The following is a 27627-nucleotide window of genomic DNA, read 5'->3' as shown; positions in this document are numbered from 1 at the left end:
CCGCCGGATATACGCAGCCGCTTGCCGGACGTGACGTCAGATGCGCCCCCAGCTTGAGACGACAAGACGCCACCTCGAGCGCTGAGAGACCTCCTGCATCTTTTGGGCCGCGCCATCCTGTCCCTGAGCACAAGGTGCACCTTGTGCTGGCCATCGAATACCCGCTTTCCTTGTCATCAATCCCCGTGTGAGTCAGTTTTTGTCCTGTTTCTCTGTGGTCTGTCGGGAATAATATAAGGTTGTGTCTAAGTGCCTGTCTTCCTATGATGTACCTCTCGTCCCTGTAATCTGACCTTCCGCACGAATATAACCTCCTCCGGAGGTCTTGAGAACTGAACCCCTGGTGTCGTATTGTGTCATTATAACCCAGCCGGGTGTCTTCTCTTTCCTATTGAGCCAGCGTAGCGCGGCTTCGTCGACGTTCGAGTACAATCGGGTAATTTGTGCGGACACGGCGGCCATTCCGCTCGGCCCACCTTAACATCAAAGTCGTGTCTGTAACAATTGGTGTCGGGAGTGAGATTCGAGGCCCGACCAAATTTTGAAGAAAAAAAAAAAAAAACGAATAGAGGAAAAAAAAAAATTTGGTCAAAATTTGGAGCGGCCGAAATTTGTTTTGTTTTACGAAACTCGAATTTTGCAAGTCGCGCTATGGCGGATCAAGACGGCTGGGGTCCGGTAGGGGAGAGTGAAGCAGGGTCGGTCCAGGACCAAATTGAGGGACATGAGGGACATGAGGAGAGCGAAGCAGCGAGGGTAGCAGACGCGCAAAATGGCGCCTCGCTGGTCACCGCGCCCGCGACCGTGGCAGCGCCCCTGGTGGATCCGAACCTTTTTATGTTGCAAATGAGGGCCCTTATGGAACGAATGGGAGACCAAATTGTGGGAATGAGGGCTCAGGGTGAGCGATTAGAGGGCCAAATGGGGGTAATGGGGAACCGGATGGATGCTCAGGGTGAGCGATTAGAGGGCCAAATGGGGGTAATGAGGGACGAAGCGAGGGGTACCGGTGAGAAGTTAGACAATAACTTTGAGGAGTTAGACAAGAAAATTGGGAAGTTAGACAATAATTTTGAGGGGTTAGACAACGGGATAAAAGAAGTGAAAAATGGGTTAATGGGGGTAGAAAATAGAATGGCTGCCCAGGAGAATCAGATAGAGGGAGTGAAAAATGGGTTAGAGGGGTTAGAAAACAGTATGGAAGGCAAATTGAGGGACATGAGGGACCAAGCGGAAAGGGAAGTTAAACAAATGGAGCAGCAGATAGAGGGGGTCAGAATGGGGGTAGAAACCAAACTGGATGCTCACAGGGAGGAAATGGAGCAGATGAGGGTGGCATCTGGGCAGGAGATGCAAGTGATGGGAGAGGAGATCAGAAGAGGAGTGAGTGAGGAGGTCGGAGGAGTGCGCGAGGAGGTGAGGCACTGTAATGAGCGCATGGAGAAAGAGGTGAGAAAGGGGACTGTAAAATTGCAAGGTGGTATAGAGGAGTTGACGCTGGGAGTAGAACAACTGACAGTGGGACAAAAGGAGTTGGGGGACCAGGTAAAGAAGAACACAGCGGTAATAGAGGGTTTAAAATCGACACAGAAGGAGATGAAAAAGGACGTAGGGGTAATTAAAAAAGAGTGCCAGACGGTACATGAGGACCTGACGAGGAAAATGGACAAGGTGGTAGAGGTAATGGAGGTTAAAGAGCGGGAGGTGCGGGAGCACATAGAAAAAAATAAAGTGGAGTTAGAGGAAGAACTTAAAGGGGCGCACGAAGAGATGAAGGAGATGAAGCAAAAATTAGAAGAAGTGGAAGAAGGGGTGAGCGAAATTAAGAAGCGACGGAGAGAGGATAAGAAAGAGATAAAGGAGGAAGTAAAAGAATTGGTCCAAAGTCTGTGTTCGGATCGTGATGATGTGCTCATTAACCGGATGAGGGATTCGCAGGTGATGGAGGAGAAGCGAAGAGAAAGAGGACCCGGTGTAAGTGGTGACCAATATGGTCGTGCGTATGATGCGCCAGGTGATTTAATAAGCTTGGGGGTCGAGATAGACCCGGATGTTCGTGAGAGGCCAAGAGTGAGGTGTATGGCTGGTCCGGAGGGTATGGAACGAGAGGTGCGAGGTGTGGGTGAGCAAGGTTGTGGTGGTATGGAATGGGTAGCGGGTTGCGGAGGTGTGACCCATGCATCGACACCAACAGGGGTAGTTGTTGGAGGGACCGGGGAGGCACGAGAGCCCCTTGGGGGTAATGTACTGTGGGGGCCCGGCCGGTTCGGCCCCGCGCTGACCCCGCAAGGGGCGACGCACGGGGTCCGGCCGGCGGGCAACGACTCGCATACGAGGTGGTCCCACAAGGTCCCACTCGCGCCGTATGACGGCAAGAGTGATCTACGCGCGTACCTGGCGCAGTTCGACTGTGTGTGTAAGGGTAACGGTTGGGGTGAGGACGAAGGTGGAGTACACCTGGTGGCCGCATTGCGCGGCGCGGCGGCGGAGGTGCTGACGGCATTACCAGCGGGTGCTCTCACCCTGCCAGCCCTCCGCGACGCCCTAATTAATCGATTTGGAATAGAACAGCAGAGCGAGCTTGTTAAAGCTCAGCTCGCGCTGCGAAAGCGCAAGCCCCAGGAAGCCATCGGGGAACTTGCCCACGACATTCGCCGCGCAGTGGGGATCGCACATGCTAGCATGGCAGCGGATTCCCGGGAGAGCCTGGCGCTGGACCATTTTATCCAGGCCCTCCCGGATATTGAGCTCCGGCAACAGCTCGCCATGTGGCGCCCGCAGACTCTGAGCCAGGCGGCTGACGCTGCGGCCCGTTGGGAAGCAGCGAGGCCCCTGGCCCGGGGGGGCGAGCGTCTCGCAATGGCGGTCCGCCAGATGGGACCCCCGATGGAGGGCGGACCCCTTAGGGGGCCCGCCCCCGACGTGGGTCCTGACCTGGCGGGCATGGTCCGGAGGCTGGTGGACCAGCGCCTGGCAGGACCTGGACCATGGCAGGCGGCCCCGGAGGTGGCCCGCGGTGGACCACGAGCGGGTAATCCAATTCGGACCTACAGGGGGGGGAATTTGGAATTCCGGAGGCAAGCACCTTACCAGGTGAGGTGCTATACCTGCAACCGCCTGGGTCACCTGGCGCGGCACTGTCGAAACGCGCGCCGGGATGATCCCCGGCAGTTGAGGTCCTCAACTCCGCCCAGGGGGGAGCGGGTTAGCCGACCCCAGACACCCCCCCGCCAGACCCCGGGAAACTAGAAGGTGTCGGGCACGTAGGGCGGTGTTCGGCAGCAGAGGATGGAGGAGAGCCCTCATTGACGCGACAGGTCATTTATTGTGGCCAAATTGGAACCGGTAGCCTGACAATTAGATGCAAAATTGCCGGCGTGGGGGTAGACGCCGTAGTGGACACAGGAGCTAGCGCCACGATCATCAGCCCTGTGGTCCTTGATTCGAGTGCAGGTGGCTGGGATAAGATCCAGCGCCTGCAAAATTATAGTTTGCAGCTTGCTACCGGGGTAACGGCCCCGATCATAGGGCGTGGTTCTGTGACCCTCAAGTTAGGGTCGGTAAGGAGGGAGATAGATGTTTGGGTGGCGGAGGTGTGCGACCCATGTTTAATAGGGTTGGACCTGTTGACTGCCAGCGGTTGTAAAATCGACTTGTGCCGGGGGATCCTGCAGGTGGGAGTAGAAGAGCTGCCGTTAGGGGGAGTGAGCACGGCCGAGAGAGCGGAGCTGGAGGCTTCCGAGGCCGTGACCATCCCCCCAAGGGCCGAGGCGATAGTGCCGGCCCGGTGGGCAGCTCGCCCAACATGGCAGGAGTCCTGCGGCCTGGTCGAACCGGTGGCAGCGCAGTCCATACCGGGTTTAATCGTGGGCCGCACCCTTGTAAAAACGGACGGACCGGTAGTGGCCGTCCGAGTAGTAAATGTGAGTACAGAACCACGCACTATAGTAAGGGGCACGAGGGTAGCTGGCTGCACCCCAGTTGAGGAAGTCGCGACAGTGAGGGGCGAGAACGTCCAGCCGAGCCGACCCCGGGGGGAGCCTTCAATAACAAGTAGGAATTGGCCCGAGCCCATTTGCGAGATGGTAAATCGTAGTAGCGTAGAGTTGGGAGGTACCCAGAGGGAGGCCTTACACAAACTGGTTGGGTCCCATTTGGACCTCTTCTCCTTGTCCACCGAGGATATTGGACGTACGGGCCTGGTGAAACATCAGATCCACACCGGTGAGGCCCGGCCTATTCGTCAGGCCGCCCGACGGCTCCCTTGGAGCAAGAGGGCGGAAGCTGACGAGCAGGTTGCAAAAATGCTCGACGCAGGTGTGATCGAGCCCTCGGGAAGTCCTTGGATGTCACCTGTTGTGCTGGTCAAAAAGAAGGATGGGACCACGCGGTTCTGCGTGGACTATCGCCAGCTAAACAACGTGACACTCAAGGACTCATATCCCCTGCCAAGGATTGATGACACCCTCGATGCCGTTGCGGGCTCAAATTGGTTCACAACTTTGGACCTCAAGAGTGGGTATTGGCAGGTGGAGATGGATAGGGCAGGGAAGGAGAAAACGGCATTTTCCACAGGTAAGGGACTGTATCAGTTTACTGTGATGCCGTTTGGTTTGTGTAACGCCCCCGCCACCTTTGAGAGATTGATGGAGCATGTACTAGGCGGCATGCCATGGCAATCATGCCTGGTGTACCTGGATGACGTCCTGGTACATGCCCAAACGTTCCCCCAGGCACTAGCTAATTTGGACCAGGTGTTCGGGTGCCTCAGACAGGCAGGGTTGAAGCTGAACCCGAGTAAGTGCACTTTGTTTGCAAGAGAGGTGGCCTATCTAGGTCACGTGATTGGCCGCGAGGGGGTAAAAACAGACCCAGACAAAATTAAAGCGGTAGAGGAGTGGCCCGCACCACGTACCATCAAAGAGGTGCGGGGATTTTTGGGACTCTGCTCCTACTACCGGCGCTTTGTGGCGAAATTTGCGGAGTTGGCCCGTCCCCTCCACCGGCTTACGGAGAAGGGGACGCGATTTAATTGGACACGGGAGTGCCACGAGGCCTTCCAAAAATTGAAGGGGTGTCTAACATCCGCACCCCTTCTAGCTTACCCCACTAGTGACGGGACATTTACCCTGGACACGGATGCGAGCCAGGAAGGATTGGGCGCAGTTTTGTCTCAGACACAGGAGGGCGTGGAGAGAGTGATTGGTTATTATAGTCGGGCCTTAAGTAGGCCCGAGAGAAATTATTGCGTCACTCGCAAAGAGTTATTGGCTATGCTGGCTGCCATGAACCATTTCCACCCGTACTTGTACGGGCGGAAATTTTTGGTTAGAACTGACCATTCCTCCTTGCAATGGCTCCTTCGGTTCAAGGAACCGGAGGGCCAAATTGCAAGGTGGTTGGAAAAGTTGCAGCAGTACGATTTTGATGTGGCCCATAGGGCCGGGAAGGCCCATGGTAATGCGGACGCACTCTCTCGGCGTCCTTGTCTGGGGGAAAACTGTAAATTTTGTGCGAGACACGAGGAGAGGGAGCAATTGGGCGATTCCGCCCCGATTCTCGTCGTCCGGGCAACCCGGGTGAGAGGGCCAATTTTGCCACTAACCGCGGACGAGGAATTTGGAGAGTTGGCTTGGAGCACGGCCCAGCAGGAGGATCCTGTTCTGGGGCCGGTGTTCCAATGGGTCAAATTGGGGCAAAGACCAAAGGGGGAAGAGGTCACCCCCCTCGGGGCGCAGACAAAGGCATATTGGGCTCAGTGGCAGACCCTGGAATTGAAAGGCAACATCTTGTATCGCAAGTGGGTGGAGGTTCCCTCTGATCGAACTTCCTGGCTGGTGATAGTCCCTGACAAATTCAAGAACGTCATATTGCAACAGGTGCATGGTACCCGCTCCGGCGGCCATTTGGGCAGGACAAAGACAATATCTCGGGTCCGCCGGAGGTTCTATTGGGTGAATATGGGGCGCGACATACAGGACTGGTGTCGGAGATGCGACGCCTGTTCTGCCAAAAAGGGACCAGCACGGAGGATGAGGGCCCCCCTTCAATTACATCAGGTGGGGGCCCCCCTTGAGCGGGTGGCTATGGATATTCTAGGACCGCTGCCCCGCACCCGCCAAGGTAATAAGTATATCCTCGTTGTAATGGACTATTTCACCAAGTGGCCGGAGGCCTACGCCCTCCCCAACCAAGAAGCAGGGGTGGTAGCGCAGGCCTTCGTGGAAGGATTTGTGTGCCGGCATGGGATTCCACAGGAGTTGCACACCGACCAGGGACGAAATTTTGAGAGCAAATTGCTAAAAGATGTGTGCAGTCTCCTGTCAATTCGGAAAACCAGAACAACGCCTTTAAGACCTCAATCTGACGGGATGGTGGAAAGATTCAATCGAACTCTAATCCAACAACTGGCACTGTTCACCACCACCCGTCAGGATGACTGGGACGAACATCTCCCTTACTTGCTCATGGCCTACCGAACCAGCCAGCACGGGGCCACCGCATGCAGTCCAGCGTTGCTTATGTATGGGCGGGAGTTACGGGCTCCCGCCGACTTGCTATGCGGTCCCGTGCCAGACACAGTGGTTAACCCGCCGAGGGAGGGGTACGCACGTCACCTAGAGGAAGGCATGGAGCTAGTCCATGCCTTCGCCCGCCGCCAACTCCATCTGGCGGGGGAAAAGATGAAGCGCAGGTACGACGACCGGAGCCAGGGGAGTCAATACGCTCCGGGGATGAAGATTTGGTTCTTTAATCCCCGGAGGCGGAAGGGAAGGTGCCCAAAACTCACCTCCCCCTGGCAAGGCCCAGGAGTCGTCCTGTCGCAAATCTGTGACGTGGTCTTTAAGATCAAAATGGGGCCACGAGCCCTCCCTCGGATCGTCCACGCCGACCGGATAAGACCTTACACCGGCGAGCAGGCGCCCCCGTGGATCGCCTCGGCTTTAGATGCCGAGGCGGGACCCAGTACCTCTGAATAAGGGGGGCTTATTAGTGCCAGAGGACTGGGGGATTGAGGAGCGATAGGCCCGGTGGGAGAGGGTGGCATCCCTGCCACCTTTCCCATGTGGGGGGGCAAAGGAGCAATAGATTATGGGGTGTATGGCAGTGAAAACTAGCCCGGGTGGGTTAGGATATGGTGTGTAGGGATCTAGCGAAGGTGACATTAGGTAACGTTAAGTTTAGTTAGTGACTGATACCTGTAGTGGGGACGCAGGTAGATTAGTATGGATGATAATGACGTGGGAGCGCAATAGTTTAAAGGGACGACTGGGAAGCGCAAGTTTCAGAAGGGAGTAGTTAGCTGAGATGATGCCGTGTTTGTGAGAATTGAACAGGTGTGATTGCACAGGTGTGCAACTGGACAGGTGTGTGGAGCAGTGTATGAGTAGTGAGTGTGTGGATCAGCGCGAATGCGCTTGGGGAGAGAAGGGTGCAGGTGGCACCAGGTGTGAGAGCACAGGTGTGCAGGTACAGGTGTGTGGAGAGAGTTGGAGTGAGTGGTACGGAGTGGTGTGCATGGTGCGAAGGTGTGGATGGGGGAAGAGTGGACCCCTTTCACGAGCACCCGGGGCGGGTAGTGTAAGTGTTAGGTAGAGGGTGCAGGTAAATTGTGGATGGATATTGGCATTTGTGGTGCGGTTGCAGAATGGTGTTGTGAATGGGTGCATTAGTGTTGTGGAAATGGCTGGGCGTGTAGCCTGTTAGTGTGTGTAGTTGGTTGGGCACTCCACCACTGTGAGGATGTCGGCCAGGTGAGGCCGCAGGTGGGCTCTGGGAGCCGGTAGAGTTGTGGATGGGGCCCGAGGATCCGGAGGACGGACCCGGGTAGCCCAGTGCCAGAGAGGGCACCGAGTGGGGAGAGTGCCAGAGGGCCTGCCCCAGTTAGTTAGGTTAGGGTAAGGAGCAGGTAAGCTCGGAGGCAACTGCAGTGGTGGAGGTGTGCAGGTGGGTAGACCCACTGGGAGAGGTACACGTCGCAGCCCAGAAATTGTACGAGGGCACCGGGAGATGAATCGGGGGAGTGAGACCCCAAATTGAAGAGCACCACAGTTTGGCCAATGGGAATTGGTTTTTAGAACCCATAGTGTAAGAGGGCCAATGGTTTGGCCGGAGAGAGACCCCGGGTAGTGTAAAGTTGTTAAAGTCATTTAGGAAATAGTTAGGATTGATGAACCTGTCGCACCATACGCAGCCACTTACCTGTGGTGATGATGATGACTCCACACCTGTGTTTTCTTTGTTTTGTTGCAGGAGATGAATTGCTGTGAGGATTGTGAGACGCATCACGACGTGGATGAGACATTGGGGTGATTCCATCTCTCCCTCCTTAGGAGGGACTGATGATGAATTGGTGATGGCAAATTTTGATGTGCAGTTGGAGATGGCAAATTTTGATGAGAGTTGAAAATGGCAAATTTGATTGGTTAGGAGGGAGAGAAGACGAATTTGGTTTATGGGAGGAACGGGGAAGACAGTAGGGATGTTTGTCGATTTGTAAAGTAGATGTTTATGGGTAGTGTTGTGTTTTGTGGATGCAGTAAGGGGTAAGGGAGGGGCCATGTAGGTTACCTGGTGGGGGGGGGCGTACGATAGGAACGTACCTGTCTCACCTGGTTCCCATGTGCCCCCAGTGTGCATCACCTTACATTGCGTGCACTTTTGCGCCCTTACCACCTTACTCACTTGTTGCTTCTTTTGTCTCCCACCTCCGAGGATCTGGCTTTGGGGTAGAGAGAGAGGAGAGAGAGGTGCTGGCTGCGCAGTTGTGGGCCTGCACTTTCGCTGTTCGCTGCCTGGATCGATACACCATATGGACCGCAATGTTTGTGGCCACCCACAATGGACCGCAGTTCGTTTGCGGCCAAGCACCACCCGGGGATGGACCTATGGGTCAACGTGGCACCTATGCCATACAGGTGAACCACTTTTAGTTAACACCAAGTGCACCACAAGAAGAGCAAGAGACACCTGCAGGGTTAGGGGTTGTCGAATTTATTTTTATTCCAATGAACAATGGTGACTGCACCGATTGGCGGTGGGGTGGTGCTTTTGATGCTGGGACAGGGTGCTCTGCACGTTATTAAAGGCCGTCGGCCACAGAGCACTCGTGGGTTGGTGTATCGATGTTGGCAAGCGCGCTCTCTCTATGCATAACATCTGCATGTGTTCCTCCAAAAACAGGTCCTGGATCGTAGTGTAGATATCAGCGTAATCTTGTAAATAATGCTCCCTACCGGCTGTATGTTTAGTTTGAGAATTCTTTCCGGATTCGGTTATCCTGTGGGTGTGTTTCTGTGAGGAGAAGGGTGCAACGTCGCAGGGGGACATATTTACTCATTTGTGAATATCTGTAAAACTGTCGCACTCAGGGTAGAGTTAATAGTAGAGGGAACTACATTGCGTGCCACACTAAAGTAGGTAAAAATTTATCGGGTCGGGACGCCCCGAGGGTAGAGAAGGGTGCAATGTTGCGAATATGGAATTTGGCCTCCATATCCGCTTGTAAATATTCCCCTATTTTCTCCAATACTCCCCAACTTTCCCCGATCCCCCATTCCCTAGTCCCATTGCATGTAAATAACAATCAGTAGAGCCGACCTTCCCCTTATTCCCCCATTAAATGTCGTGCCCAGGTCCACCGCACCACACGTAGACAACTTTCGGACATCTTCCTAGTTATTCTTATTCTATGTCAGTTAAGGCCTCGTCTCCATTAATTATGACTCTTCGTTGCACCAGAATGTGATTATATGGCATCAGTAGTGAGTTTAGGACCTTTCCCATACCTCCTCCCATCTTCTTCCCCAAACAACAACAATAACAACAACTACAACAACAATTACAACAACAACAGAGGAGATGGCGGCGGAGCGGGGGAGGATGCGTCCTCACACCGGCTCGATTAGCTCCAGACCATGCGCTCCACGGGGTTACCCCGAAGGGGCTGGCTGTCAGCTCCTCGTCAGGGGCGGAGCCAGTAACCCCCCCCGCACGCACCCAATGAGAAGCAACGTGCCGATTCCACGAGGCGGAGCTAACGAGCCGAGGGCGTGTCACTCCCCGCCGGATATACGCAGCCGCTTGCCGGACGTGACGTCAGATGCGCCCCCAGCTTGAGACGACAAGACGCCACCTCGAGCGCTGAGAGACCTCCTGCATCTTTTGGGCCGCGCCATCCTGTCCCTGAGCACAAGGTGCACCTTGTGCTGGCCATCGAATACCCGCTTTCCTTGTCATCAATCCCCGTGTGAGTCAGTTTTTGTCCTGTTTCTCTGTGGTCTGTCGGGAATAATATAAGGTTGTGTCTAAGTGCCTGTCTTCCTATGATGTACCTCTCGTCCCTGTAATCTGACCTTCCGCACGAATATAACCTCCTCCGGAGGTCTTGAGAACTGAACCCCTGGTGTCGTATTGTGTCATTATAACCCAGCCGGGTGTCTTCTCTTTCCTATTGAGCCAGCGTAGCGCGGCTTCGTCGACGTTCGAGTACAATCGGGTAATTTGTGCGGACACGGCGGCCATTCCGCTCGGCCCACCTTAACATCAAAGTCGTGTCTGTAACAATATATATATATATATATCTCTTGATGTGTGTGTGTGTGTGTGTGTGTGTGTGTGTGTGTGTGTGTGTGTGTGTGTGTGTGTGTGTGTGTGTGTGTGTGTGTGTGTGTGTGTGTGTGTGTGTGTGTGTGTGTGTGGGGGGGGGGGGGGGGTGTGTGTGTGTGTATCATTCATTCATTCTTGACAATTTGAGAATTGAGCACTGCTTCCATACTGCACAAAAAACATTTTACATTGATGATACAAACAATCCTCACCAAGTGTCTCCCCTTCCTCCTGCGCCTCTGCTTCTTCCTTCTGGCTCTCTTCCTGTATCTTCACTCTCCTTTCACCAGCGTGCCGAAAAATGCACGTCTCGTCCACCTGGACATATACATGTACACACAGCCCCATGTACATGTACATTGCAAAGCATGGCCATTCAATCTCACAAATTATTCTTCGAAAAGGTTTCACCACCAATGTTGCAAAGACCTTTGGTAAATGTATGTTTGTGTGTATGCAAAGACCTTTGGTAAAGCAGCAATTTGAGAGTCGAGCACGGAGTTGAACATCAATGCTCATTTGACTTTGCAATGATTTTTGAGTGAGCTCCTCCAATGATGAGCTAACTCATTAACAGAGATTACCGTTTAATAGAAAATGGAGCTTCTCCAAATAAAACAAAGTAATTTCGGTTCCTTTTTGCATTTGGTAATAGAACAGCCAAATGTTGGTGATTTCCTATGTCAGAAAAAAGCTAACATACTGTGATTTGCTTCTCAACCACAGTCCAAGGCCAACATCACGAAGCCAACAGTTCAGGAGTTAAATGGCATCACGAACCTTGAAGAGGAATCCATAGCCCATTATGAGGTACGAAGGAGGTAAGTAATTCTTTTTGCCTGTGGAGGAAATGTGAACTTTCAAGATTAAACATTACAAACTTGAGTTTCAACCATACATACTAAAACTGTAATAAAAACTAAATTCGCAATAATATTGCAGTTAAGAAAAATAATAACAATCACTGACAAAAGTAAAAGTTCTGCAAATGGAATAAAAATTCCATTAATAATGTAAGTATTCCATTATTGTGAAGTTGGCTAGAAGTGGGTATTTCATTTGTAGTCCGTTATTTATATATTCTACAATGTTTTCTTAAACCTACGAATGGGCGCAATGTTTTAACATGCATTTGCATATTCTTTCCCAATGGCTGGTTTGACTATGCCGTTACTTGAGCTGACCGACACGTTGGTGTGTAGGTTTGAAAAGAAACCATTGGTGATTGGGTAGTGAAGGGGAAAGTCCATTTTGTGGACCCGCAAGCAACAGTCGACAGTTTTTTGAGTTCAAGAGACGTGGGGAATTCCAAGAGATTTGAAAGACGTAGCACAGTGAGAGAGTAGTGGTCATAAAATTGAGGCTGAGAGGAGAAAAGGATTTTTCATCCAACTTTTCAGAGTTCAAATGTAAGGTGTGCACAGAGGGAGCTGCAGATGGAGGAAATGTTGAGTTGGATCTTGGAGATGACATGAAGCTGGAAGGTGTGAAAACATTTTGCTACCTCGGAGACATGCTGAATGGAGAAGGTGGATCAGACTCGGCAACGGTTGCTAGAGTGAGCTGTGCATGGAAGAAGTTTCGGGAACTGAGTGGCGTGCTGATGAGGAGGGGAGTGTCGTTGAAGCTGAAGGGAAAGGTGTATGCTGCATGTGTGAGAAGTGTTATGATTTATGGGAGCGAGACATGGGTAATGAACGTAGAGCAGCAACGAAGGCTGGAAAGGGGGGAAATGCGAATGGTCCGGTGGATGTGCGGAGTATCGTTGAGAGAGAGGAAGACAAATGATGAATTGCGAAAGATGATGGGAATAGAGCCTGTGATTGATGCTGTGAAGAGGAACAGGTTGAGATGGTTTGGTCATGTGTTGAGGAAGGATGAAAGAGACTGGTTGAGAAGAATGATGGAAATGAATGTGGAAGGAAGTAGAGGACGGGGAAGACCGAGAAAGACTTAGCTAAATATGGTGGAAGAAGAAATGCAGGCAAGGGGGTTAACAAGGAGAGATGCAGAAAATAGGGCAAAATGGAGAAGATTGTCATGGGGACCGCAAGGCTAACCCCCGCTCTAGCAGGGAAAATTGCCTTAAAATGCATGTTGTGTGTTTGTTGTTTTCAGAGTTGCTTCACCCGATAGCCATGGGTGAGCACAGCGTTGTGCACTGGTTCCTGCACGAGTTCAACTGCGTAATTTTACGCACTTGCCGGTACCCACAGTGCTCTCTCGTTTGCACCCACTGTGCCAACTTGCAAGCTGTCAACACCCCCATGGATTCTTCACTCTTTCTGCAAGACTACCACCATTGCAGCGTTTGTTCCTGTAACATTTTCAGAGCACTTCTTCCTGCGTCCATTGTACCACTTATCATGCTGCCGACACCTCCAGGGCACTTTCACAATGCCAAAGGCTGATCATTCATTCCCGCAGCTTTACAAGTAGTCATGGTGGAAACAATCATCTCTTCTCAGACACATTGATATGAGTTCCCTTTCAAGGAACTACAACGCAGGAGGAGGCCATTAGCCCCATCAAAGCCTGTGCTATGATTGCCAACCTATGGTTGTCCTTGCTCTTTCCTTTTTAAATGCTGAGCATCAAGCAAGGAAGCAGCACGTACCATTTTTAAAGTCTGTTATGACACGGCCAGGGTTTGAACTACCGACCTCCTAGACTCGAGGGGACAGCATATTCCTCCAGGCCTGTCACGTCCAGTGTACACCTGCTCCCAGCACCCATCCATCAAGACTGACCTGCCTCTTTTTTCAATCTTTCCAGTCACATTTGAATTTATTCCTTCCTTTTAGCTCCCCTGCTGACTCATAGCCAAGTAATTAATGATCATAATCGATTATTCCGAGTCATTTAGTTTCTGGTGTATTCTTATATTATTATTATATTCCCATTATTCCAAAGATTATATTAGATTATACCGAAGGCCAATGCTCTCTTTAAATCATGGTGTATTCTTACATGCCAAGTTCCTGTTAAACACTGGAGGACATCTATATATTAAATATATAAGTAAAGAATCTAGTGATAAAAATTTTATTGGAGAAAAGTAAGGGAGGACATGAAGAAAACAAAACAGAAAACAAAAGGGAAAAGGGAAGAAAAAATGAGCTTGGAAGAAGGAAAGGGGAGGGAACAAATAGTCATGGATGAGAATGATTGGGCCTGCAGAACAAAAGGAGGTGGTCAAAATGCATTTTGTTAACCTCTAACTATGATGGACTTTGAGTTGAATAACTAAATGTCAGAGCAAGTTTTGGTGTGGGCAATGTGAGGTGCAGAACACCACTGCCACCACACCACAGCCAATTTACCTCGCACCATGAAACTTCCAGTAGTCAGGTACTCTCCCGTGGGGGCAGTTTTAGACACCTGTTGACAGGAAGCAAAGAATACAAAGTTAATTTCTTCTTTAAAAAAAAAAGTATTTGTTTGCTTGACAGCTAAATATAAAAAAATTATATATTCATAAAATGTACTCTCTATATCACCAGTGGTCTGTGATAACTTTTTCAAAATCATTCCTGTTGTCAGACATTCATAGTTTGAGTACTGACGACGGACATTATAATATTACTCGTACAAGCAGAAAACCCATCAAAACGACGGGAGACCCTTCTGAATTTTCACACTATTCAGCCTTGAAATCTTGGGCCAAAACTAAAATTACTCCAAAAACCAAAATTTATTTCACTCGTTTACTGTATAGCACGAAAGGCTGTCAAAATGATGGGTTGGAATAGTTTTATTAAAAGCTTGAATATATTGTTACATTTGTGGGGGGTAGGCAATACCTTAGTCCAGGTAGAATTGTATAGGTAGTGTGCTCCGACTGTCATGAAGAAGAAGAAACCCAATGTAATAAGTAGGAAATTTGTGTAGACCGTATGTCGTGGAAGAGCGTGTCTTCATTCCCCTCACGAGGGGTGGGGAATGTTAATTAGCAAGGGATTATGGGTAATTAATCCCCTGTATGTAAGGCCGAGAAAAATATATTTCCGGGTTCTGGTCAGCACGCGCATCGATTTTGACCCTGATTGACTTGATTGACCTGAATGACTGATATGATTTTCAACATTGTTTTTTCAGATTTGGTATCGACAATCGCGCACGGTTCTCCCCTACAAAACTATGTTTAGTTTGTCCAAATCCATCCAGCCGTTCCAAAGATATGAGTAGTTATGTGTGTCGTGACGTCATGAATCCAATAGGGAAGTTGCATGTGACGTCATCGTCTTAGTCACGTGACCGCTTGGGTGGCAAAACATTGCTTCTGCCACCATACGTAATAGTCAGGTTCACTATGTTAACAAATATAATTTCGTTCAAAATTTTGGTAGATTAGCAAAACTATACATTTTTGGAATATTCAGAGCATGAGGAATCCAAAAATTAATGTTTACATTTGCGTAGACACCTTTGCGAAAATGACACTCAGGACAGTGATGAAGATAGTCAGGTTCACTATGTTAACAAATATAATTTCTTTCCAAATTCTGGGATTAGCAAACCTATACATTTTTGGAATCTTCAGAGCATGGAGAATCTGAAAATCAATGTTGGCATTTGCACAGACACCTGCATGGCCGCCATTTTGGATTTTGACAATGGCCGCCATAAAATACATATTTTGCGCGATCTCGGCTTCTAGTCAACCTAGAGACTTAATTAAATATGCTAATCCTATGTTTTCTGGGTCAAGGAATCCAATAAAGGCCTCAAAATAGTGCTCAGGATTATAGAAAAGCAACAAACAAAGGTAATTGAAAACCATTGTCTTTATATTTGTGATATAACTGTATTACATAATACATGATATTGCAAGTCCTTTGAAGTTATAGGTTGTTATAGGAAGTTATAGGTAGTATCAGATTGAACTATAAGTCCTATACACAGGATCTATGAGGTCTATACCGTTCAGGAATATGCTTTTACAGATCTTCATCACAGTCCTGAGTGTCATTTTCGCAAAGGTGTCTACGCAAATGTAAACATTAATTTTTGGATTCCTCATGCTCTAAATAGTCCAAAAATGTATAGTTTTGCTAATCTACCAAAATTTTGAACGAAAAAACATAGTGAACCTGACTATAATGGCGGCAATTTGAAACTCGTCTCACATATAAATTGCCCCCAACACGATGGTAAAGAGTTGTTGTGCTGTCGGATGTACAGCCCGATTTCATAAGGGATCGGGCTTGTCATTCTACCGTTTTCCGGACGACACAACGCTAAAACGGATTCATAGATAGCTGCCTTGACTGCAGCTCTCAGGTGAGAATATGGCTCATGAGGTTGTTACCTTCGCTCGCGAAGCGAAAAGCAGGATGAGGCATTTGGTTACGTACATGTGGAGTGTGTGTGGCATACGTGTGGCGTACTTGTGGAGTGTGCGTGGCGTACGTGTGGAGTGTGTGTGGCATACATGTGGCGTACTTGTGGAGTGTGTGTGGCGTACTTGTGGCGTACGTGTGGAGTGTGTGTGGCATACGTGTGGAGTGTGTGTGGCGTACGTGTGGCGTACTTGTGGCGTACGTGTGGAGTGTGTGTGGCGTACGTGTGGCGTACTTGTGGTGTACGTGTGGCGTACTTGTGGAGTGTGTGTGGCGTACTTGTGGCATATGCGTGGAGTGTGTGTGGACTGTGGAGTGTGTGTGGCGTACTTGTGGGTCCACACGGGTCCACAGGCAGATGACACAGCCTCAGTTTCTCGCAATACCGCGAAAACGCCTCAACGGGCAAGCTACGGTCGTAAACTGACAGGTCCGTCTGATCAAACAACAGCTTTCCCGCCATGTTGTTTATGCCACCCAAGATGGCGGCCGGAACCGGTTGCCATGGATGACGCTCACGCGATGCAAGGCCTCTATCGGCTGGATATTGTCATTTATTGAAACGAAGACGTTCTTTGTCGAGTTCGTGTGAAGCAACCAGAAGGCCGAAAGAGCTGCGGGTGGTCTCGTTAGTTTGGCCTGGATCCTATTTCGTTTGTCATGAAGTTGTAAGTGTCTGTGATAATCTGGTGGACTGGGAGAAGAGATCGTGGGAGACCATCGGCCTGTTAGACCACTTGCGCATGTGCAGTGTTGACGCGATTGACGCATTGGAATGTTTGACGGTACGGCGAGGCGATCTCGAGAACGAAATGGCAGTCTATAATATGCTTGAAGAACTTAATAATTTTCAGAATAAATACATTTTAAAATAACTTAAGCTTGTGTTCATTATTTACAAAAAAAAAAGGCCTACAAGTCCCATTGGCTGTCTGTAATTTCTCTCTGGACGGCGCCACAGCAGATGAGGAGGACCGCAAGGCATGAGGACACAAAAAAACCTCTATATGTGCAATCCATGCTTTTCAAAAAAAAACCAAGAAAAAAAAAAAACCGCATCGCCGCATCAATTCTGGAACTTTGGTCTGACCAGAAACCAGCAATATATATTTTTTGGCCTAATGGGCTCTGTTATTTTTCCTCTGTTCCTTATGACACGCAGCACACACACATAGTAAGAAATCGCCCATTCATGACAATAAATAAAAACCAACCGGAAGCAGGACATTGAGCACTACCACGGATAACATCGACCTGGTGAGCATACAGGCACAAAAGGCCATGCCCCGAAGAGCAGTGATTGGTCCGGGATTTGATTGGCGCAAGGACTGGTAAGATGGGACACGCTAATGTCCTGGGTCCACTTTAACTGGGTCAAATGTGGATCCACTTTGACTCCCGGTAGACCCCCTTAAACCCCAATATTTTTTAATGCCGTGAACAAACTTTAGTCACAACACAACAAATATCATTTGTGCCAAATTTGGTCGCAATCCCATCAGTGGTTTTGGAGAAGAAGTTTCAAGTGTTTACGGACTGGCGGACGGACGGACGGACGAGGCGCCATTGCATAAGCTCCTCTGAACTTCGTTCCAGGTGAGCTAATGAACCTTTGTTTTGCATCAAAAAAAAATGAAATTCCAACACAATTTAATTGCAAAATTATGCAATTTAAACTCAACGTCTATCTCCGTAAGATAATAGAGAATACTGTATCACCCTTCAAGCTTAAACTCCGAGCAATAAAAATGGCAACTATTTTTGGGTTCAAGATGCACTTTGGAGATCTTGCAATATAAAAGCCAAACAAGCGGTGTAAAAACAAAACAAAACAAGCTATGCAACACCAAGTTCAACAACAAATCCCTTACCTGATCATGATGCACCCACCACGCCGATACAACCACGCGTGCCTCCCAAGCAGCACTGTGGCAGACAGAAAATGTGCCAGCCTCCGTCAGCGTGCGAGGTGGCACTGGGTTACCTGGCATGTACAGAGACAGGCACCGCAGGGAAATGGGGATGGCGGCAAAGAGAAAAAGATGCTGACAGGTGGACATGACATGTGAATGGGGCAAAGGGAATACGAGACAGAATGACAGATGGAGGGGGCCTGCATAGGGTGATGCATTCTGGGACACCAAAGAGAACCGGATTCCATAAAAGGTAGAGGGCTGTCTCGCTGCCATCATGATTAAACAATACAATAAAGCTTCATTAAGCAGCATTAATTTGACAAATTACTTGTGTGGAAAATTATATTTGAAACATTCACAATGGCCTTTTAATCTAAATTACAAAGCATCCGTTTCAGGAAAGATTTGAGTTTCAATTATATTCACTCCTCAAACTCTGCATCAATCTTTGTAGAGAAAGAGAAAAAAAAAATACCACCGGTATGCATAATCCATGAAACTATTTTGGCAAAACACAAACTGTATAGCAATATGAAATTGTCGGTGTGTGTATCAGCGATGCTTGTGCAGAAACAACGCAAACAAAATAACATTTCTGTTCTCACTAAAATATTTCATCCATCTCCAACATTTTTCAGTGTAACCTGTGTGCAAACAAATTCCCTTTGCTGCCATAAGAGGATATCCCCCTGTTATCTCTGTTCAGTGATCTGCCCGAGGGTCGAATGGTGTGCGACTGCCTTCCCCAGCAGGAGTCAGGGCAGGAACTCAGAATATCGCCCGGGTGCACGAAGCGATCGCCTACTCTTTGCCAAAAGATGCCATGAGGTATTTTGAAGTCTACCAGCAGCCATCAAATCCTGGGAGACAGCTCCTCAACTGAATCGACCCATCTGACAGAGGGTGCGCATTCATTGATCCAAAGGCCTGCCGGCGAAGCACCATGGTGGAAGTTTTTATCGTTGGATCAGGAATCAAACCCAGAATAGAAAGCTCAAAGATGAATGCGCTACCTCTGAGCCATCCTTCCAGCACGTCCCTTTGTGATGAGTAACAAGAACAAACACTGCTCGGGTACTGTCTGGTAAACTTGCAGCACGCCAAACAAAGAATCCCCAGATGCGAAAAGCTGTGCATTAGAGCCCCTCCTAGTCACAACAGGAAGGGATTTCGGCAGAGCTTCTCAAACAAGGATACAAATTGGAACATCCACAATGTATTTGTTTACCAATTACTATATACACATTGGATACACGATCTTATTAGCATGTGCCTGCAGGGATTGATTGGCAAACCGACGCCGGTCCTTTGCGTGGCCCAGAAACACCAATGAAAAATTGATTTCGTGCTGATGATGTTTTGACGACTCAAGACGTTTTGTTGAGGTTTTGAGTGGCATATTAATTTCCACACAAACTGGAGTTTGGCGTTCATCAGCGCAGCATTAAACATTCATGAAGTCACACTTGCACACAGCATTAAACATTCATGAACGTGTGCACCCCTCATTATCACAGAGGCATGGTCGGCAGAGAGGGAAGAGATTATGACGACGTGTGTTTAATTCACCCAATTATGAAAAATCCACAAATCACACCCACCATTCCGTATCCCATAACACCACGCCTTGCGCCACCCTGAAAGGTTTTGGACAATCACCCGGTTTTACACGTTGCCTTTTGTCACAACCACATCGAGCTGTTTCTCCATGAGTAACAGTTGTGTTGGTGACAGCTTACAATCCCATCTCCAAGTATTCTAATCCTACATCCACTCCGCTGACTCGTGCTGACTCAAGCAAATCAATGAGCATCGATCACCAAGACAAGTTCTTACCGGTATCGTTCTTGAGGACACAACTGGTAGCACCATGGACATCTGCATGCAGGTAAAGATCACCTGTGTGGCAATTAGATTACGATTAGTTTGAAGCCTCCACACCAAGAGGTCACAGGTCAGACATATGATGCAAACAGGTTTACAAGCAAAGACAAAATATTTACACAGCTGTAAATATGAGGATATTTTGCCATATAAGAGGAAACGATGTTTACGTTTTGGGTGGAGAGGAGGAATGCTTTAATGAGTCCAAATCTTATTTTTAATTCAACACTTATTTATATATTCAACACAATAAAACAAGATTCATCTATAACACCCTCCATAAATATTGTAGCTCATACCATTTATATAGGCAATTTCGCTGAATATTTAAGCATTTCATCTACTTGTGTGTGGATAAAATTATTCCAAAATCATCCAGGTTAAATTTGACCTTCAGTTAATGCGAAACACTCCGACAAAGATTGCATTTCTGAGTAATGACATCATTGTGGCAAAAAAAATCGTAGATGGTGCTTTCAATTCTCCACAAACAACACATTTGTGCAACATTCTCTCTCTACTCTCATCACCCTATTACTTGCCCGAGGCCTAGGTCATCTTCCATCTGCTTGGAAATCCACCAACATCAGTGCATTACATAAACAAAGTACAAAAACGGATCCCCTTAATTCAATCCATAATCGCAGTTGAAAAGAAATCCTTCCTCTTCTCCAACAACCTCATCTCAGATCACCAATTTAGTTTCAGACAAGGTCATTCCACCTTGGACAAGCTGCTTCTACTCACCCAACAATGGATGGAGGCCCTCAATATCAGACACGAGATCAGGGCTGTCTCTCTGGACACATCGCGTGCTTTGATACAGTCTGGTATCCTGCCTGTTCTCCAAACTCTCTGCCTTCTCCACACAAGGATTACTGACTTCCTCTACTCTCGTAGACAACGTATGGATCTCAACAGAATTCATCTCTCCCTGTCAAGGCTGGAGTGCCCCAAGGCAGTGTTCTGGGTCCAATCATATTCCACATCTTCATCAATGATCTCTCTGACTCTGGAAAATCCCCTTCACATTTTTGCTGACGACTCCACCATATGCGGTGACATTGCACATCCTTCAGACAAGCAGGCTGCAGCATCTTCCCTCTCTTCAGACATCAACAAAATCACAAGCTGGTCAAACACTTGGAGTCAGTCTTTCACTCCTGACAAATATCACTCTCTCTCCCTCTCTCTCTGAAAGAACCATCTGGGCAACCCCTCCATCTACTTTCTTAACAATCCTCTTGAAGTTCAGTCACTCAAAGTCCCAGGTCTTACTATCAGGAATGATCTTTCTTGGGCAAACCACGTTTTAAAGTTGGCTTCCAAAGCCAGTCACTGACAGGGCATCCTCCATCATACAAAGTCTGTCCTTGGCACACCTGAACTCCTATTCACCTGCAAGGCTTGCATTTGCAGCTTAATGGAGTACTGCTCTCCCCTCTGGGCTGGCTCCTCTGCCTCACACTTTCCTCAGCTTGACGCCGTGGAAACCAAGGCCTTCAGGATCATTGGGATTCCGTGCAATGAAGCTGAATCTATTACTTCCCTATCACGCACATGGTCCACTACCAACCTCCATCTGGTGAAACTCCAAAAAAACCGAGAATTACTACTCACCAACACCCATCCATTCCTTTTCCTTGCCCTCCTGTAGAATTGACTTCCACATTATTACTTGCCGGAAGAGATTCCGGCAAGTATGTTGATCTGTTTGTTTGTTACTTGCCGGAAAAGATTCCGGCAAGTATGTTGATCGGTTGGTTTGTCTGTTTGTCTGTCTGTCTGTCTTTGTCTGTTCGCAGTACTACGTCTACACCGTTGCACATAGAATCGCCAAACTTTACACACATATTTGTCTTGCCCTGGAATAGACTGTGCCCAATTTTTAACTCTCTCGGCCCAAGGCCTCCATTATGACGTAATAATTTGATAATTCGACAAGTACAAAACTTCATCCAATCCAGATGCAATTTCTTGAGCGACATGATGGCATAAACTGGTGGAGAAAAAAATAATAATGATGACGTCATCGGTCACGTGGTTCGGCCGCCATCTTGGAAAACCCGAAAAAATTTGCACCTCCATATCTCTGAAAGTGCTGAATAGAAAAAATTGAGACATGGCTCATTGTAAAGAACTCTCCATGGGGAATAAAATATGTTAATGATGATGTCATCGGTCACGTGGTTCGGCCGCCATCTTGACAAAACCGAAAAACTTTGCACCTCTATATCTCCGAAAGTGCTGAATAGAAAAAATTGAGACATGGCTCATTGTAAAGAACTCTCCATGGGGAAAAAAATATGTTAATGATGATGTCATATGTACCTCAATTATGACGTCATATTTCGACAAGTACAAAACTTCATCCATCAAGATGAAATTTCTTGAGCATCAAGGAATAAATTAGTTTAGAAAACAAATAATGATGCCATCATTGGTCACGTGGTTCGGCTGCCATAAGTGTCCAAAATGGCCGATAAAAAAGCACATTCCGGCAAGTCCTCAGTCTCTGACCGATTTTTCATCTGTCTGTCTGTTTGTCTGTGCACAGGACTATGTCTACTTCGTTGCACACAGAATCGCCAAACTTTACACAGATATTTGTCTTGCCCTGGAATAGACTGTGCCCAATTTTTAACTCTCTCGGCCCAAGGCCTCCATTATGACATCATAATTTGATAATTCGACAAGTACAAAACTTCATCCAATCAGGATGCAATTTCTTGAGCGACATGACGGCATAAACTGGTGGAGAAAAAAAAAAAATGATGACGTCATCGGCCACGTGGTTCGGCCGCCATCTTAGAAAAAACAAAAAACTTTGCACCTCTATATCTCCGAAAGTGCTGGATAGAAAAAATTGAGACATGGCTCATTCTAAAGAACTCTCCATGCGGAATAAAATATGTTAATGATGATGTCATTGGTGCCTCCATTATGACGTTATAATTCGACAAGTACAAAACTTCATCCGATCAAGATGCAATTTCTTGAGCGCCATATCGGCATAAACTGGTGGAGAAAAAAAATAATGATGACGTCATCGGGCACGTGGTTCGGCCGCCATCTTGGAAAAACCGAAAAACTTTGCACCTCTCTATCTCCGAAAGTGCTGAAAAGAAAAAATCGAGACCTGGCTCATTGTAAATAACTCTCCATGGGGAATAAAATATGTTAATGATGATGTCATAGGTGCCTCCATTATGACGTCATAATTCGACAAGTACAAAACTTCATCCGATCAAGATGAAATTTCTTGAGCATCATCAAGGAATAAATTAGTTTAGAAAACAAATAATGATAACGTCATCGGTCACGTGGTTCAGCCGCCCTTTTTTGTCCAAAATGACTGATAAAAAAATACATTCCGGCAAGTCCTCGGTCTCTGACCGATTTTTCATCTGTCTGTCTGTCTGTCTGTTACTTGTCTGTTACATCTGTCTGTTACTTGTCTGGCAACGGTTGCTCGAGTGAGATGTGCATGGAAGAAGTTTCGGGAACTGAGTGGCGTGCTGATGAGGAGGGGAGTGTCGTTGAAGCTGAAGGGAAAGGTGTATGCTGCATGTGTGAGAAGTGTTATGATTTATGGGAGCGAGACATGGGTAATGAACGTAGAGCAGCAACGAAGGTTGGAAAGGGTGGAAATGCGAATGGTTCGATGGATGTGCGGAGTATCGTTGAGAGAGAGGAAGACAAATGATGAATTGCGAAAGATGATGGGAATAGAGCCTGTGATTGATGCTGTGAAGAGGAACAGGTTGAGATGGTTTGGTCATGTGTTGAGGAAGTATGAGAGTGACTGGTTGAGAAGAGTGATGGAAATGAATGTAGAAGGAAGTAGAGGACGGGGAAGACCGAGAAAGACTTGGCCAAAGATGGTGGAAGAAGAAATGCGGGCAAGGGGGTTAACAAGGAGAGATGCAGAAAATAGGGCAAAATGGAGAAGATTGTCATGGGGACCGCAAGGCTAACCCCCGCTCTAGCAGGGAAAATGGCCTTTAAAATGCATTTTGTTTTCTGTCTGTTACTTGCCGGAAAATATTCCGGCAAGTATGTTGATCTGTTCGTTTGTCTGTCTGTCTGTCTGTCTGTCTCTTTGTTACTTGCCGGAAAAGATTCCGGCAAGTATGTTGATCTGTTCGTCTGTCTGTTTGTCTGTCTGTGATTGTCTGTCTGCGATTGTCTGTCTGCGATTGTCTGTCTGTCTGTCTGTTTGCAGCACCACGTCTACACCGTTGCACGTAGAATCGCCAAACTTTGCACACGTATTTGTCTTGCCCTGGAATAGACTGTGCCCAATTGATGAAGTCATCGGTCATGTGGTTCGGCCGCCATCTTGGAAAAACCGAAAAAATTTGCACCTCTATATCTCCGAAAGTGCTGAACAGAACAAATTGAGACATGGCTCATTGTAAAGAACTCTCCATGGGGAATAAAATATGTTAATGATGACGTCATCAGTCACGTGGTTCGGCCGCCATCTTGGAAAACCCGAAAAAAACTGCGCCTCCATATCTCCGAAAGTGCTGAATAGAAAAAATTGAGACATAGCTCATTGTAAAAAACTCTCCACGGGGAATAAAATATGTTAATGATGACGTCATCAGTCACGTGGTTCGGCCGCCGTCTTGGAAAAACCGAAAAACTTTGCACCTCCATATCTCCGAAAGTGCTGAAGAGAAAAAATTGAGACATCGCTCATTGTAAAGAACTCTCCACGGGGAATAAAATATGTTAATGATGACGTCATCGGTCACGTGGTTCGGCCGCCATATTTGTTCTAAATGGCCGATAAAAAAGTACATTCCGTCAAGTCCTCGGTCTCTGACCGATTTTTCATCTGTTTGTCTGTCTGTTTGCAGCACTACGTCTACACCGTTGCACGTAGAATCACCAAACTTTACACACATATTGGTCTTGCCCTGGAATAGACTGTGCCCAATTTTTAACTCTGTCGGCCCAAGTCCTCCGCTATGACATCATAATTTGATAATTCGACAAGTACAAAACTTCATCCAATGAAGATGCAATTTCTTGAGTGACATGACAGCATGAACTGGTGGAGAAAAAAAAATGATGACGTCATCAGCCACGTGGTTCAGCCGCCATCTTGGAAAAAACGAAAAACTTTGCACCTCTACATCTCCGAAAGTGCTGAATAGAAAGAATTGAGACATGGCTCATTCTAAAGAACTCTCCATGGGGAATAAAATATGTTGATGATGATGTCATCGATCACGTGGTTCGGCCGCCATCTTGGAAAAACCGAAAAACTTTGCACCTCTATATCTCCGAAAGTGCTGAATAGAAAAAATTGAGACATGGCTCATTGTAAAGAACTCTCCATGGGGAATAAAATACGTTAATGATGATGTCATAGGTGCCTCCATTATGACGTCATAATTCGACAAATACAAAACTTCATCCGATCAAGATGCAATTTCTTGAGCATCATCAAGGAATAAATTAGTTTAGAAAACAAATAATGACGTCATCAGTCACGTGGTTCGGCAGCCATATTTGTCCAAAATGGCCGATAAAAAAGTACATTCCGGCAGGTCTTCGGTCTCTGACCGATTTTTCATTTTCAATGTCATTCTTCCTCCCAGGTCTTCAAAACAGCTGTTCACCACCATATCAGATCATGCCCCATACAAAACCATGACATTTTCTGTCCCCATTAACCCCCCTTTCAATCTCCAAGCCCACCTCCTTCCAAATTTCCAGCTTTTCCTTCTTTAGAGCTTGCTGCTGCATCCATCTTGTCCACTCCATGCTTCCTCTCCTGCACCTCTTTTGTCCCCACACCCATTGTTTGTCCAAGTCCCCTCCATTTTGTCCTTCAACACTTCTGTTGCTGTTTTTCCCCTATTTCTGCTGTTCCTTTTGTTCTGTTTCATCTTGATCCGTTCAGTGTTCTACCTTTTCCATGAGCCTCGACTTTGTGTACAAAACAAGCGTTACGCCTCGGTCCCCCGTCGTTGAAGTGATGAGTTGACAAAGTGGAAGACGCAAGGTGGCCATCTTGGATTTTGACGTGGTGACTCAATTTTCAATAGCGTTCTCCCTTATGCGATGGAGCTTATGCGATATTTTCAATAGCTTTCTTCCATATGCATAGATACACCCACACACCAGATTAGAAGTTAGTAGTTCGTTTATTTTTCAAGATATTTCGCTCACAAGGTTCAGACATATATATGGTGGCGGCCATCTTGGATTTTGACGTGGCGACCCAATTTTCAATAGCCTTCTTCCTTATGCCTGGATACACCCACACACCAGATTAGAAGTTGGTACTTTGCTTATTTTTCAAGATATTCCGCTCACAAGGTTCAGACATACATGGCGGCGGCCATCTTGGATTTTGACGTGGCGACCCAATTTTCAATAGCTTTCTTCCATATGCGTAGATACACCCACACACCAGATTAGAAGTTAGTAGTTCGTTTATTTTTCAAGATATTTCGCTCACAAGGTTCAGACATGTATATGGTGGCGGCCATCTTGGATTTTGACGTGGCGACCCAATTTTCAATGGCGTTCTTCCTTATGCCGAGATACACCCACACACCAGATTAGAAGTTGGTACTTCGCTTATTATTCAAGATATTCTGCTCACAAGGTTCAGACATACATGGTGGTGGCCATCTTGGATTTTGACGTGGCGACCCAATTTTCAATAGCATTCTTCCTTATGCCGAGATACACCCACACACCAGATTAGAAGTTGGTACTTCGCTTATTTTTCAAGATATTCCGCTCACAAGGTTCAGACATACATGGCGTCAGACATACATAGCGGTGGCCATCTTGGATTTTGACGTGAGTTGCACCCACACACCAAATTAGAATTCGGTCCTTCGCTTACGCACGCAAGCACGGACGCACGCACACACACACGGACGGAGGGGAAGACCATAGTCCCCCTTTCGCTCCGCGGTGCGACGGGGGGACAATAATTATTGGAATTTGCAAAATTTAATCCTGATATAGTTCACTTTTTCCTAATTTTGGGTCAGATATTTCTTATGCAAACAAAAATGTTGGAAATAGGTGATGGCTCATTATTGAAAATTATTCCTGTCATGCATGATATTCCTCATGATATTACTATCCTCAGACTTCAACATTGTATGAAGGAAAAATAAACCTGGGAGAAATTAAATTTAAAAAATTGGCCGACATTGGAGGGGATATTACAGGTCACACTAAAATAAGCTAATTAAGGGGGAAATTAACCAATCCATAATTCTGGGGAAACTAACCTGTCCTTGCCGTAATCCTGGGGGGAATTAACCCGTCCTTGCCCTAATGTCCACTCCTCCCTCCAGGTCTTTAAAACAGCTGTTCACCACCATCTCTTATCTTCCTCCATCCAAAACCTTGATCTTTTCTACCCCCATTAATTTCACCCCAGATCCACTTATTTGAAATACCGACTTCTTTCCTTGTAGTCCTAGCAGTGTCCATGTGTTTTATACCTCTCCCACCTCCCCCACCCCCTTCCCATGCCTCCTCACCCCAACCCTCCTCCTTCCCACAGATCTCCCGATGTCCCTGCTCTCAAATGTTTTAATTGTGTGCTTCCCTCTCTCTCTCCCCATCTTGTCTCCCGCTCCGTTAATCATATGTTTTTATGTGTCCGCTTGTTTTTTTGTGATTAATGTTAGCTCTTACACGAGCCGCAATGTTGTATAGAAGAAAAAAAAATCCTGGGGTGGAATTAACACGTCCTTGCCGTAATCCTGGGGTAGAATTAGCCCGTCCATTCCATAATTCTGGGGGAGAATTAACCCGTCCTTACCGCAATTATGGGGGAGAATTAACACGTCCTTGCCGCAATTCTGGGGGAGAATTAACCCGTCCTT

At 47.5% G+C, this 27627-nt stretch overlaps 1 protein-coding gene across 2 annotated transcripts in view; it reads right to left on the bottom strand.

Moving 5' to 3' along the window:
* NEMF (nuclear export mediator factor) overlaps positions 1-27627 on the bottom strand; it is a 199524-nt gene that overhangs the window by 91244 nt on the left and 80653 nt on the right. For both annotated transcript variants that reach the window (XM_078786744.1, XM_078786745.1), the window contains 5 exons: positions 19703-19765; positions 17822-17934; positions 13932-13989; positions 11389-11447; positions 10821-10926 (listed from right to left, as the gene is read on the bottom strand). In XM_078786744.1, the coding sequence (XP_078642870.1) occupies positions 10821-10926; positions 11389-11447; positions 13932-13989; positions 17822-17934; positions 19703-19765 (399 nt within the window). The remainder of the gene's footprint in view (positions 1-10820; positions 10927-11388; positions 11448-13931; positions 13990-17821; positions 17935-19702; positions 19766-27627) is intronic.

Source organism: Myxine glutinosa, chromosome 11, assembly GCF_964187855.1.
Source record: "Myxine glutinosa chromosome 11, kmMyxGlut1.1, whole genome shotgun sequence".
In the NCBI taxonomy this organism is placed as follows: domain Eukaryota; kingdom Metazoa; phylum Chordata; class Myxini; order Myxiniformes; family Myxinidae; genus Myxine; species Myxine glutinosa.
Note: the sequence above shows the minus strand (reverse complement) of the source record. Positions and strands in the feature narration are given on the sequence as shown.